Source organism: Lampetra planeri, chromosome 10 (genome assembly GCF_965212315.1).
Source record: "Lampetra planeri chromosome 10, kcLamPlan1.2.h2, whole genome shotgun sequence".
NCBI classification, from domain to species: Eukaryota; Metazoa; Chordata; class Hyperoartia; order Petromyzontiformes; family Petromyzontidae; genus Lampetra; species Lampetra planeri.
Genome location: NC_136116.1, coordinates 9,060,468 through 9,074,020, shown reverse-complemented (window position 1 = coordinate 9,074,020; position 13,553 = coordinate 9,060,468). Strand labels below are relative to the sequence as shown.

The 13,553-nt window shown below is 45.3% G+C and overlaps 1 protein-coding gene across 1 annotated transcript in view; it reads left to right on the top strand.

Moving 5' to 3' along the window:
* LOC144720977 (voltage-gated delayed rectifier potassium channel KCNH8-like) overlaps nucleotides 1-12,620 on the top strand; it is an 80,505-nt gene extending 67,885 nt beyond the window's left edge. The window contains exons 11-14 of the mRNA XM_078598203.1: nucleotides 5,405-5,871; nucleotides 7,716-7,801; nucleotides 9,497-9,570; nucleotides 11,099-12,620. Coding sequence (XP_078454329.1) covers nucleotides 5,405-5,871; nucleotides 7,716-7,801; nucleotides 9,497-9,570; nucleotides 11,099-11,797 — 1,326 coding nt within the window. The 3' untranslated portion in view covers nucleotides 11,798-12,620. The remainder of the gene's footprint in view (nucleotides 1-5,404; nucleotides 5,872-7,715; nucleotides 7,802-9,496; nucleotides 9,571-11,098) is intronic.
* The last annotated feature ends 933 nt before the right edge of the window (nucleotides 12,621-13,553 follow it).

Here is a 13,553-nt window from a genome sequence, read left to right as displayed (position 1 = left end):
TTTTCACCTCTCCAGCTTTCCCTGCACCTCCATTTGTCTCTTTGATGTCTCCTTTTGACCAAAGGGATGCAAACATTTCCTTCGCGACACTTTGCAGTGAGCATTGCACGTTAGCGATGCTGCAAAATAAAGACCTCCCCTGTAGCCTACGCTACATTGTAGGATAAACAGGTCTTTTTTTTCTACTAATATTGAGCAAATATGCATATTTTAATTGGTTGAAACTGGTTTTTAGAAAACGGTTAACCAGAAGTTAACCTTTCGAGACAGTTTTGTGGTTAACCCGAACCGTAGCTGTAAATAAATCAACTCGCCACTCACTACGGATGTTAGCTGTGGCCATAAATCTCACTGCGGGTCGCCGGGTTCGTTGCGCACTGCACGAACCACCGTGCCGCGCTTCTCCACCAAAAAATGTTTCCTTCTTTATTGAATTCAAAGTCTCTTGAGAATCAAACAACTTTTTTTTTGCAAGGGAGACCTCAGGTAAATATATTTCTCCATGATACACGTCGTGCCCCTTCAAAACAGAAAGCACGCGAAGAAGGGAAAAAAAATCATCACTGTCGCCACATCAGTCGCGCCAGCCACGCTGCGCTGGGTTCTCTTGTTTTGGGACAAAACACGGCAAGTGGAGTCCCCAGCTAAACAAGCTATTTCCAACGACAAGGAAACAGGACACGCAATTCCGAGCTAATTTTCAAGCGGGCGTGTGAAGCTCCAAAAAAACAATAGCCTAACCCCCTCTCCAGGACGCTAAGCGTTTTCCCACGGGAGACTTGGAGCTCGTGGTGGGGCAATCGACTCGTCCGGCATTCCACAATTCCTGCGCCGCCTTCACCGGCCTCAATTGTAATGCAACGTGTCACAGAGTCGCGCCCCGCAATTATCACGAAACAACATATGCACGGCTCCAAAAGCCGCGCTTAATTATTACAAATCCTCCCATTTTACGAACGCGTACGCGCGTGTGTATATATATAACATTTAATGATGACAAAAGATGGCAGTTAGCTGGGCTGAGTATTGGAAACTGCAGCTGCTTTCGCGATTGCGAATATGCACCGAGCATGTTCTTTAGCAAACCGTTTGGGATCAATTTCCAGGGCCCTAATTAGACGCTACGGGTAAAAACAAAAAGCTTAATGGTGGCGATTAGGGCGCGTCGGAAGAGAGAGAAAGATCGAATGGGCGCACAGGCACGACCCGTCCGTCTTTCCAAATGTGCCCTCCCCCCCCCCACTTTTAGGAAAGCCGCGCAGCTGGCGACGGCAAAGCAGAGATTGAATTGAAAAGTGATACGAGGAGGGCTAAGGGCTTCATCTGATCAATCTCCCGGCGAAATTTGAGTTGTCAGAAATGACGAGGGACGGCCTGCTCGGAGGAGGTGGAGGAATGGAAAAACACTGCTTTGTAACCGCCAACATTCAGAAAGATTTCCACGCTGGCTTGGGACCCAGCCGAGCAGTGATAGGATGCAATCTATTTTTAAAAAAGTGAATCTTGAAACTAAACCCATTGCTGCTTGGGAAGGGCTTTCTTTTCAGAATACCTGTCTCGCCTGGGAACCCAGCAACATTTCTTGGCAAACGTCCTTGAGTTATGGCTTCAGAAATTGAAGCTGAAATTCCCGTGGAAGGTTCGTATTTTCGAGAAATGTTTACGGCATTGAAAGCGCCCCGAGAACTCGGAGACAATTCGCTTTGAGTTAAATTCCCCTTGAGTTAAATTCCCCGAACGGATCGACAACTCTATTCTACCCACATTACTTTGAATTAGCCTTGTTATTATGAAGCTGTGGCAAAACGGACATTTCCGCCCACAGTTAACGTTTTAAAAAAAAAAGAGTGATCCAAATGGAAGGCAGTGGCCGAGATGGTCCCCCCGGGGGTTCCGTTTCCATGGGCCTCACGGTGTTGTGGGTTCTGAAGACTCACTGCTCTGCACGCATGGACGTCCCTTGGCATTTGAGCCTGAGATGCACGCTCTCCCAGCGGCAGATTCACAATCGCTTTTTTATATATATATTTTTTTTTTAAATACCGAACAAGCAAAATTGGCTGCTTCGGTTGTCGCTGTCATCGCTTTGCACGAAGAAGATCGATAGACAACAACCCAAACAACTGGGCATCCATTGATGCACCTCACCTCACCCCACCATCACCACAGCCATTCGACGAATGGTCCATGATTCAAGGATGTGGTTTCGATTAAAATTGTACGAGTTTATTCGTCTCGTGTTTTGTACCGTCTCATCTGTGTTGTTCCTCGTTGTGATTTTTTTGTGTCTACGTGTCACTTGTGCAGCAAATAACTGTTTATGAAATAATAGTTGTAAGCGGTTGACAAAACATATTATAATATTTGTGACATCTCTAAATAGGCATGGAACAGTGTTATTTTTTTTAAACATTGTTTTGTACATAGATATTGGACAGTGTGTTATATCATTCTGAATGGAACATAACGACATGTTTGGGATAATCTTTATTCTGCGCCGAATTCTTTTTATAATGACCCATGCATTTCATGCCGTGTGTGTAGTGGTATCACAAAATTCCACGCAAAGTCAAACTTTGTTTAGGAAACTTCTATCTTGTGATTTATTCGTGTGGCTAAGGCACATAGGTATTAGTCAATAAAAGCCTGCAGCAGTATACATTTCTTCTGACAACAGACATCAAAACAAACCCAAGAGGAGGATGCATTTGTCAACATTCGACAGCAAATGCCTCTATCTTTCTCTGCTACAACCCGGCATTTCACTGGCAGGACTGGGAATTTTTTTCCAGCTGAGTGTACACACACAAATATAAAGATAACCCGGATAGACATCTGGGCTACTGAGGAAAGTGCTCTTAGTGAGCACCTATGAAGGCCGACACGGTGGACAAAGGGTTGGTGTCGCCAGCACCACGCTCGGTCACCTTTGTCTCCCCATTATTGACCCAGAACTGCTTTAAACATTCGTCACTAATGTTGGCCGTGAGCGAGAATTAAATGCAGGTGGCTGAGTCCGTAGCTCAGCACGGTAACCGCTACACTGCCGCTCCCTACACGCACACATGTACACACGTGCGCCTGTGCAAACGGGCACACCTTTTCATAACTAGAGACGTGTGCCGATTCTGATTATCACCTCGTATTCTTTTGTTCATGAAATACCAGTGGCGCTTGCTAGACTGCCATTTGATATAATATAAACCTCTGCCTTTGACGAGTGACACCAATAGCGGGCTTCTGCTGTTTACAGAACGAATCAAAAGAGTTGCTCAGATGCTGTGCCGCTTGAGAAAATATTTGGTGAGGATGCTGATTGAATAACACCAGATCCCGACGAGTTTAATGATTCGTACCACTTCTCAAAATTGCAATATAATTCAGACGAATGAGAAATGTGCTCCTTTCATTTATCGGGTCTTTTTTGTGTTTGTTATGACTGCAAACGTTTAAAATCACGAGGGGAAATGTACCATAAGCTTCCATTATGATTATATGCACAAGAGCTCGGGACCACCGAGTGTTTTAGAGAAAAGAAACTCAAGAAATATGCCATCAGTAATTTAGTACCATAATTCTCAAAGGCCCATGTGACAATGGTGTCTGTAATGGTGGCACCGTGGCTCACCTAACTGTGATACGTACCTGGTGATTCAAGTTAGACACCCAGCCACAGCTCACATAGTGATGGTTGATATTTGAAGCCCCAATCTGCGCCTATGTTTTATCCAACCAGCATTGGACCAGCGTGGCGAAGTATGGTCAAACAACCCTTACCACTAACACGGCCGGGGGGGTACTTCATTCAACACTGACAGAGTGTTTTACTCTGTTACTTTTCATGTATCAACGTTCATGCCAGTCATTTCTCTTTATTAAATGTTACAATTCACACTGGTGCATTGCAGACACTTTCCATGATTATGAAATTCATTAACTGTGCTGCTGTTCTTAGATTTCTTTTGTTTTAACGCCAAAATCTGTTTTTGGTGACGCACGTAACATAATTGGCTTCCTGCGCCTACTTGCTGCCAAGCAGTATATTAGTATTTGACAGCATGTCCGTAAATCTGTCCACGTTGTGCAACCTTCGTGTTGCTGTGCCCACACGTGACGTTAATGTTGCACAACTGGCCGTTTCAATTAAGCAAAGTGAAGGAACGGACGTGGTCATTTGCATTCGTAATTTCGTAAAAACTAAATGTCCAAGGCCAGAACTCTCACACTTTCCACCACCGCAAACCTCTTGTCAGCCAGATTTTTTGGGGAGAGTGGGACGGGAGGGAAGCGTGGAGCAGATGTACATTCGTGTAAACGTTTGCTGTCAAGTTGCTTCGCGAGCAGTGGTGTAGCGTCGTTAGCAATGGGTTCTGGTGCCAGGAATGAATAAGGCCTCCTGTCCAAAGTAATCCCCCCCCCTCTTCATAGCCAAGCATCCGCTCTCCCCTCCCCACCACCCCCACTGTTCACTCAATAGTTATATGCCACACCTCCGATTAGCACGGTTGGCTACGTACGGTGCGAAAGAAGTTCCACATGCATACATGCCACTGATAGCGAGGGCGCCACAAGTTCCGGTGGTTTGTGTGACCGTATACAGCTTGCGATGACCCACGCGAGTGACCTCAGCTCTTCCATCTTCCTATTACGTTATAATGGACCGTGGCAGGTTTAACAAACCGAGCCTGTCATGTGTCTCAGCTGGCTCCTCTGGGCCCCTAATCCTTAATCGCTCAGGGCCCAGGGCCTAATCTTCTCATTTAATAGTTATTCAGCTCTCCAATCGGTTTCCCCACCATCCCGTCCCACTTATGGGCAAGCACTTCATTTGGGCTGCTCAGATCCACTTTGATCACTGCACTTGGCCCGAGGAAATGGGATGGAGCAAATGGTTGGTGTCCCTTTTCACACTTTCACTCCCGTGGAAACGCAATTCATTCACTGGCCTTGCATTAAAAATAATGCTGCACGGCTCTATATTGGAAACATCAACTCCATTCCAGGGCTGTGCCATGATACGAGCAGCAATTGTCCGATTCTTGTGTTATGGTTTCAGTTATTTTTGGCAAAGCTTGCAAGTCCGCAAATCTGAGCATGCGAAGAAATAGTTTATTATGTAAATGGTAGTGCATAAGTGGTGGAACGAAATCATTTTAGGAGGTTCACTCTGGCAGAAACGAGTGGGGCAAGAGTCATAAGTGGACATCCCTGCGCTGCAAGAGGTATTGGGAGGCATCACTGTCGGCCATACCGAGTCGGTCGTGAAAACCCCACGTTCCAATAGCACGAACCAGTCCATCCACCAGAATCACCGCTAAAACAATTCGGCCAATTTTTGTTACGACCGTTCCAAAGGAACCAAACGCACGCTCACGTTTATCCATGTATTCCTATCACCCCGCAGCATTTGTCCGACAGCAACGGAGACCTCATCAACAGACTGCCGTCAATCCAGGAGGACGAGGAGGAGGAGGAGGACAACGACGAGGACGAGTCCGACGAAGTGACACCGCTCTCGTCCAACGTCATCAACACCTCGCGGTCGCAGCTCCCGACGCCCTCCACGCCGCCGCGCAGACGGCCCGCCACCGCCGCCACCGCACCGCCCCTCTACCACTGGGCCACTTCGTCGCCCCCGCCGCCGCCGAGCGGCTACGTCAAGCCGGCGAAGGGAGCCACGCGCCGCCCGGGCAACGCGGCGCTGAGCAACGGGAAGCCGCGCTCAGGCGCCGGAGCGGTGGCCCGGGGTTCCGGCCTCCCCGGCGTCGCGCCCGGGTCGCCGCGGCTCGGCGCGGGCGAGACGGCGTCGGGCGGCCGCAGCCGGCGCCCTCCGCCGCACGGCCTGCCGCGCCTTCAGCCGCTGAGCCCCAGGTAAGGGGTTGCCACCTGTCTTGGTCTGGCTCCCTCCCACCCCCCCACCTCTCCGATGATCGCTTCTTCTTATTGAGGAAGCCATCCTGGGAAATGTTGTAAGTCTTCCCAGAATGTGTAAAAAAGAAAAAATTATAACTCAGAGGTGGCAACCCTTTGCCCCGAGTTGGCTTTAAAGCAGCAGTGGCATCGATAGGGATGTCAGGAGGTGGGGAGTGAGGAGGTGAGTCGGAGGTGAGTAGCAGTGGCGTAGCTCGTTTGGTCGACACGCTCTCTGCTACAAGCAATGAAAGGGGCCAGCTTGTCCAATTTCCTCCTCACATCCCACTAGCTGAACCCCTCCGGGCCGAGGCTCCTGGTGGAGCTGCAACAAGGCCAGCACCACTCATTAGCCACAACACCGCACGCGGTAGATTTCAGCAAAAACCCATAAAAGGCTGTGTCCCTGTGGATGGTGCTTTTTATCTGGAATTGTTTTACTGTTTTTTTCCTGGATGTAACGTCACTTTAAGATTCTAGATTTGAAGCTTTCGTGACTGCAAGGATTCATATTCTTAGTTTTTTTCGGTAAAGTCACGTAGGTAAAAAATTAAAATTAATATAAGTAAAATAAAAATAAAATAAAAATCACGACGTTTCGGAGACAACACAGGACGGAAGCTTGTGTTGCCTCCGAAACGTCGTGATTTTTATTTTATTATTTATTTTACTTTGATTAATTTTAAATTTTTACCTACATGACTCTACGGAAAAAAACTAAGAATATGTCACTTTAAGATGTTTTTTGTTCATGATTTGTTTGTTACGGTTGCACCCGAGTCAAAAGCCTCATGGCTCACAGGGCTATACCTAATAAATGAAACTGAAACACGTTGTACGTCCCTAGTGAGGAGGTGGCGGTAGGGTGGACAGTGCTGGGAATTTCCTTGAGGTCTTGCACATTCAGGGGTTTTCATGTGCTTGGAACTTTCACTGTGGGTCGAATGGCCCCCGTGCCATGTAACTTGCCGTTTTCTATGAAATACCCACGAGACCAACGTACGGGAAGTGTTGTTTGTAGCCGCCGTGGTGTGAGAGGAGGGAACGGTGTATTGTATATGTGGGGGAATTAAAATAGAAGCAGCCGCCTCAGGATTCAGAAGACCCGCATCTGAACTTGCAGCTTGAGGCATACATTGCTGGTTATACGCCAATGAAGGTGTGTGAGCATTCGGTGTATCATTCAACATTGATGAGTTATTCGCCACATTTTTCCAGTTGCTGTTATTTACGGTAACATGATTTTGTATCATTCATATAATTCGCAAAGCAGACCATTATTTGCCCTAATAGTATTTTAAAATATGTACGGCATTACCACAAAGTCAATGTAAGCTTCACGTTTACGTGGCCCGTCACAATAATGTTTCATTCGATTATTTGAAAGATATTCTTGGTTCTTTCAGTAAAGTCACGTAGAAGGGAAAATATAAAATAATAAAAATATAAAACAAGAACTTTATTGTTTTATATTTTTATATTTGTATTTTTTTCCCTTCTACGTGACTTTGCCGAAAGAACCAAGAATGTGAATCCCTGCAGTCACGAAAGCTTTAAATCAACATTTTTGAAAGATGTCATGATAAGTCATTGCACAACCCTAAACAAACGCGAATGACTATCGACGTGAGCCTCTCATCATTCTCCGCTTTTCATGAATCGTGTAGCAAGTACCAGGTGACGGCCGTTCAAGTCGAAGATAAATTAACAACTTTCAAAGAATATCAAACAACAAAAACGATAAAATAACTGTGGCTGCCTGTGAACTCTGAGCTCTGACCGCTGTTGTTTCCCTTGTGTCTCAGGGTCGTGGTTGGGGTTGAAGGCGGAGCGGTGTTTGATTTTGTGCACGTCATCCACGCAGACCTCACGACTCCTCCAACCGAGAAGGGTAAAAACCCACCCGCGGAAAACGCACCACTGACAGAGAGGGGCACCACCACCACCTCGTTCCAACAAAGCAGAGGCGGCCGATGGAGAAATAAAGAGACCGGTAGCAAACGTAGACCGACAGTGGAAAGGTGGCATAGTGCCACCGACTGAATGACTCAGTAGTTGTATGCTGCCTGCTGATTCATCGTTGGTTGTAAATTGTAAAGCAATGAAGCCACACATGTTATTTTCTCTGTGCCAGGAGCTTAGTTTGGTGTATTTTACCGCTCGTTTTTCTGTTACATAACGTACGATTTTGTTATTGGCATCGTGCTATGAGGTTAACAAATTACCATTCCTCGCTCTGCAGCGAAATACGCATCGTCCTATGTCAGAGAACGATCATCGGAAGACGTAGTCCTAGAACTACTTTTGAAGTCGCTGCAATAGACTTCTTTGTCCACACGAGGGGCACAACTTGTATACGCCCTGCACAAAGATTGTACCTCACCTTCATCTGAAACGTTTAAACCTTAATGAAGTGAAAAAACAAATGTAATACGTTGTTTGTATTTTTTTTTATGCAGCTGTAACCAAACCGAGACCATCAACTCACAACAGTTGTGAACGCGGTTTAATATCGGGCTGCTGAATTCTGGCTTCGAACCCAGGACCTCGGGAGAGCTGGTTTAGTGCTTAGACCCTTCAGCCACCCGGCAACCTCAATGATGGGGGCTTTCTAGCAGATCGCCAGATGATCCATTGTCTGGGAAGTCTTCTAAGGGGGCATCTTTTACAGGAGGATTAGCATCTTGGCTAAATCAATTAAGCAGCACTGCAGAAAAGGCACATGGTAGGATAACGCCGCTTCCGGAAAAGAGCCCTCTTCTCAAAATTGCAGCATTACAGCACATTGTCCCGTGCCAAAGCGGTGTTAATCGTGAATTTGGTGAGATATGTTGCAACAGTGCTTGCAAGACCGCTGCCAATGCCGTCTCTGGGGCTTTGTCTACAGTGCTGCATCATTAAATTGATGTGCACTGTATATAGATTTAAAAGGAGGGACCACCACGTAAGTTACAGAGTCCACTTCTTAATGAGGAAAAGGATGCACTCCGGGCGCTTTTACTGAATGCCGGAATATGCAATTGTTTTATGTTAACTGTGGATGCTTTACGCACAATTACAGTTTTTTTTCTCTAGGATTTACTGCTTTGGTTTTATGGAATATGGCAGGAATCTTAAATAATGCACTACCTCATATGTTCATGTACAAGGGCACACACGCATCCATGGCATACAACGATATGTGTAATGTCAGTGTCCTGCTGTAAAATATAAAACAACAAAGCAATTACCGCATATCTGAATTTCATACGTGGACTTTGATAAGCATACAGATTGATGGACCGCTCACTATCCAATTCAGGAAAAAATAATTCATAGGTGTAATTTGCCCTAGCCTGTTTTACCAGAGAATCCTTGACTTTCTTTAAAACCTGTGGGAAATCAGCCAAAAACCTGTTCAGTTTATTTTGTTTCAGCCAATGTTGTCTGTGTTACATTTACTCAGAATTACATTGCATAGCCATTGAATACGATTGGGCCAGAATCTCATACACGTGTAGTAGGGGCCTAAGCAATGCATTAGAATTACACAGCGTCGGCCAATGTAACAAACTGATGAATAATTTGCATGTGTCGGCACTTGCAGAGGGGACCTCGCGGAGCGGAGAGCCGATGGAGGTGGATGACACCTGGAGAGGCATATGTCACCTTAATCAGCAGGTACGTCAAAGACAAAGATCCCCCATGTCGTCTTAACGGACTCTTAATAGACAAAGTGCTGGTAGAGACCGCCTATGAAGCCCGGCACAGCACACGAGGGAGTGGGTGGCCGGCATCATGCCCAACTGCCTTTGTCTCCCCAGTAGCAGTGTTTACACACCGCACCAGGTACTCATTTGAGGCTGAGTAGACCTAGGGGAGGCCCAGGACCGTGAGAGGGAATCGCACCCGGGTCACCAAGTTCGTGACGCAGCGTAGCGCTAATCACGACACTACCGCTCCTCCATTAGCCACACACATTCACCTCCACCAATGCAAACATCAAACTCCCTAGCAAAGGGACCTGTGCATTCACTCATTTATCTATTGCGTTGTTTGACTATGTTTGAACTTTCTTATTAGCTAAAATAAATATTTAAACGTACCTAGCTTTTAAAAACGTTATTCTTATCATGGGAGTAAGAAGCAAGCAAAGAATGAAGCAGTTTCAGCTAAAACACAACTTCTGCCGAGTTATGAGCGCCTGAAGGCTGGGAATGTGCACGCTGTATAATATTACAACAGATTTAGTTTAAATAGTTGAGAGGTTGTTTGAAAAAAAAATACATGTCATAAAACTCTCCAATTACAGATCCATTCAAATATTATCCGTAAAACATCCACACTAAAGGTAGAATTATCTGAATTACTCAACATAGCAATGAAGCCTTTAGAAACATTTTGCAGCAACTATTTAACAAAGTACCAATTATCCACGGTGCTGACACGGAGGTTCTGAATAGATGTAAACAAAAAACTCCCTTGACTGCTAATCGCAATTTTATACAGAGCATCGTTTATCTTGAACCGCGCAATGTGTGGGTCACGCTTATAAACGGGACACAGTCGGTCACAGTCTGTAATTACGGCAGTCCTGCCACAAGGCTGCGCTAATTACAGAAGTGGCAGCCAACAACCATCGCCGTGTCACTGTCACGCGAACAGCTTAAAATTGAATTTCTCCCCCTTAAATATTTATTACTTTTCCCACTTTCTTTCTTTCTATCTCTCTCACTTTTCAAAAATAATTACATCGCACCGTTAAAATGGCCACGAGGAGCATCAACAGGAAACGTCAATTGAAGTGCATTGAAAAACTACGGTCATCAACGAGAACGCAATGTGCAGAATTGTGTTTGCTCTGATGTGCTCTCTCTGTCAATCTGCACAAACGAGGAAACGAACACATGCAGGGGTTGAATGAAAGCTCATTAAACACCGGTGTGGAACACTACTGGTTATTAAATTTAAAAAACTCACTATCACTAACTGTCCACATAAAATATGTTTTAATTCCAACGCTATATTTATGTCATGAAATCTGACAAGACCGGACGCACTTCAGGTGGTTTGCTCAAGTGCAGAGGCCCTTGCACCAGCGGCAGTGTGAGCAATAAATAGAATGGTTACATCTGAAATGTTGCTAATAAATCAGCAGCAACAACAGTCTTGTAATGTCCACACTAAAGGGCCAATTTGCTCCTTGCAGATGTCAAGTCTGTCGCAAGAGGTGTCACGGTTGGGCAATGATCTCCAAGCCCTCATGGAGATGCTGAAACCCCTCGTGCCCCACGGGAACCAGCTGAGCCCCCTTCCATCGCACCCCTCGCTTCCCTGGGATCCGGCCCTGAATCCCCTGTGCAGAGGAGACCGGGACTGCACACCAGTCCTCAAGCAGTCTCTGCCATCGTACCATCCTGGCGTCAACAACGAGGAGGCCAAAGCACTGGGCTATTCGGCACAGCAGGCTCTACCGAAGTTCGTCTCTCCTCCGTCGAGTCCTCGGGATTTTGTGGAGGACCTTGGCGGTGGAATCGTTCGTCAGAACGATGGAACTGACACGAGGTGTTCTGACTATCTCGTGAGAACATCCCAAACCGTATCAAGCATAGACTCGTTGTGCGACGAAGAGGAGGCTCACCGTAGCGAGGCGTCTGTGGATTTCTTGTGCTCAGCAGAAGCCGCCCAAAGTTTTGCTCCAGAATCTCTGAGGCAGCTGTACATTGCAGACATTTCCCCGGAATTGAGTCCCCTGAACGTAGACGAAACGTGTCTAAACATGACTGAATCAGAAATGCAGAGTGTTCCTGAGAAGGAGGTCATCTCCATGCGTGTTATTAGAGGATCCGACGGACACCAAGTGATTGAAATAATCGACTTTGCAGAAGACGAAGGAACGAACGTCTGAGCGAGTCGCCATTCCGCAGTGCTTGTAGCGACGTCTCATCTTTGACAGTCGAAACGAACTAGCGCCCTTACAGCTGTCCATAATCGTAAGAAAGGTGACCAAAGAGAGGAAAATGAATGTTGTGTTTGTTTACAAAAATGTCATCGCCCCCGTGCGAATCGCCGGTTGCTTTGGAAACATGCCGCTTGCCGTTGGCTGCAGGAATTGTGTCCCAGGTGTCGTGTAAAGACCTCCGCTGGCATCAACACGGAAAAAATACCCAACCCCTATAAGTCATAAGCATTCATAGCAATTATGACATACCTTTGCATTATAGACGAACGTATTTTTCCCCCCTGTTTCTAAATTATTTTCCATTTTTTGGAAAAGTATAACAGTGGGAATTGCTTCTTTGTACTGACAACAAAGTTTTTGTTTTTCTGTTTTACATTCTTTAGACTTTAAAGATGTGAAGAAAAAAACAAATTCAGCGACCGATTTTGTAGACACCTTGATTTAATAAACTTAACACTTTGCGATTAATATCCCATATTCATCCAGCCAGTCGCTGAAAAAATACGGGTGAAATGATTGATCTATCCTCACAACGATTCGATTAATTGTCATGGTCGATTCAAGAACCAATCCCGTGATTTTTGTTGACATTGCATTGGATGGTAGGGCCTCTCGTAGTCGCAGGGTGTGATTGAACCCCATTACAGACAACATATCAAACATCCACTCCTACACATGCGGTTTTACGCAGATAACGGGGCCTTAAGAACAGATATTATTCGACGAACTAATAAAATAAAATATTATTGTCAGCCCTTTGTCAATCCACTGAAAGCCCAGTAAATGAATACCAGTGCTGATTTGTTTGTGTTTTAAGGCAGAGAAGCACTTTAGACCAATAAGGATTCAAAGCTCTGGATTTTTCGTTGTTGTTCAACATCTTTGACAAAACATCATTGAAAGATATTTTATGATTAATTACATCTGAAACAGCTACATATTTTCTCGGAACAGAAACGTGTATTTATTCAAAGCATTTGAACTGCTTAAATGGAATGTAAGGCATGTTTGTGCGTGAGTGTACATATTATACAGTATTTTTTGTATTAATGGGAACCGCTGTTGTGTAGGCTGCACAATGCCATGCTGTACAGACTTTGCACTGAGAAAAGCACTGAGATAACGTCGTAGAATGAACAAAAGTTGTTACGGTTTGATTAAATTAAACAACAGAAAAAAATTGAAAAAAATGCATGATGCATTGTAAGTATATAATTTTTTTGCATGATGTCAGACAACCAGTAATATTAAGCCAGCATGCCTTTTCAATTGTATATGTCTTGAATGTATATTATTTCCTTGCAGCAATGCTTCAGAAGACTGATTCATGTTTTGTGTATTTTTTTTATCTTGGTGCCCGTTTTCTGTGCAGGGGATGTTTTGTGTTCTGTGGTGGTTTGTATGGAGCAGTCAACTGCGCCTCGGGATTTTTATTTATTTATAAGTGTAATTGCAGAAGACATGAACAGGTAATACAAAACAATGTATTAGGGTGCAATAGAAAGGGGAAAAAAAGGAATTGGGGAGCAGTAGATCAGTGGTCTGTGCCCTGAGTGTGCTGTAACCTCGTAGACCTGAGTTAGATTTCTGGCTACAGCTAAACGTCAGTGGTGATGTCTGAACTGGTCCTGGGTCGCCTCTTCTCTTTAAACAAAACTACACTGACCAACGTGGTGAAGTACGGTCAAAAACCCCCATGATG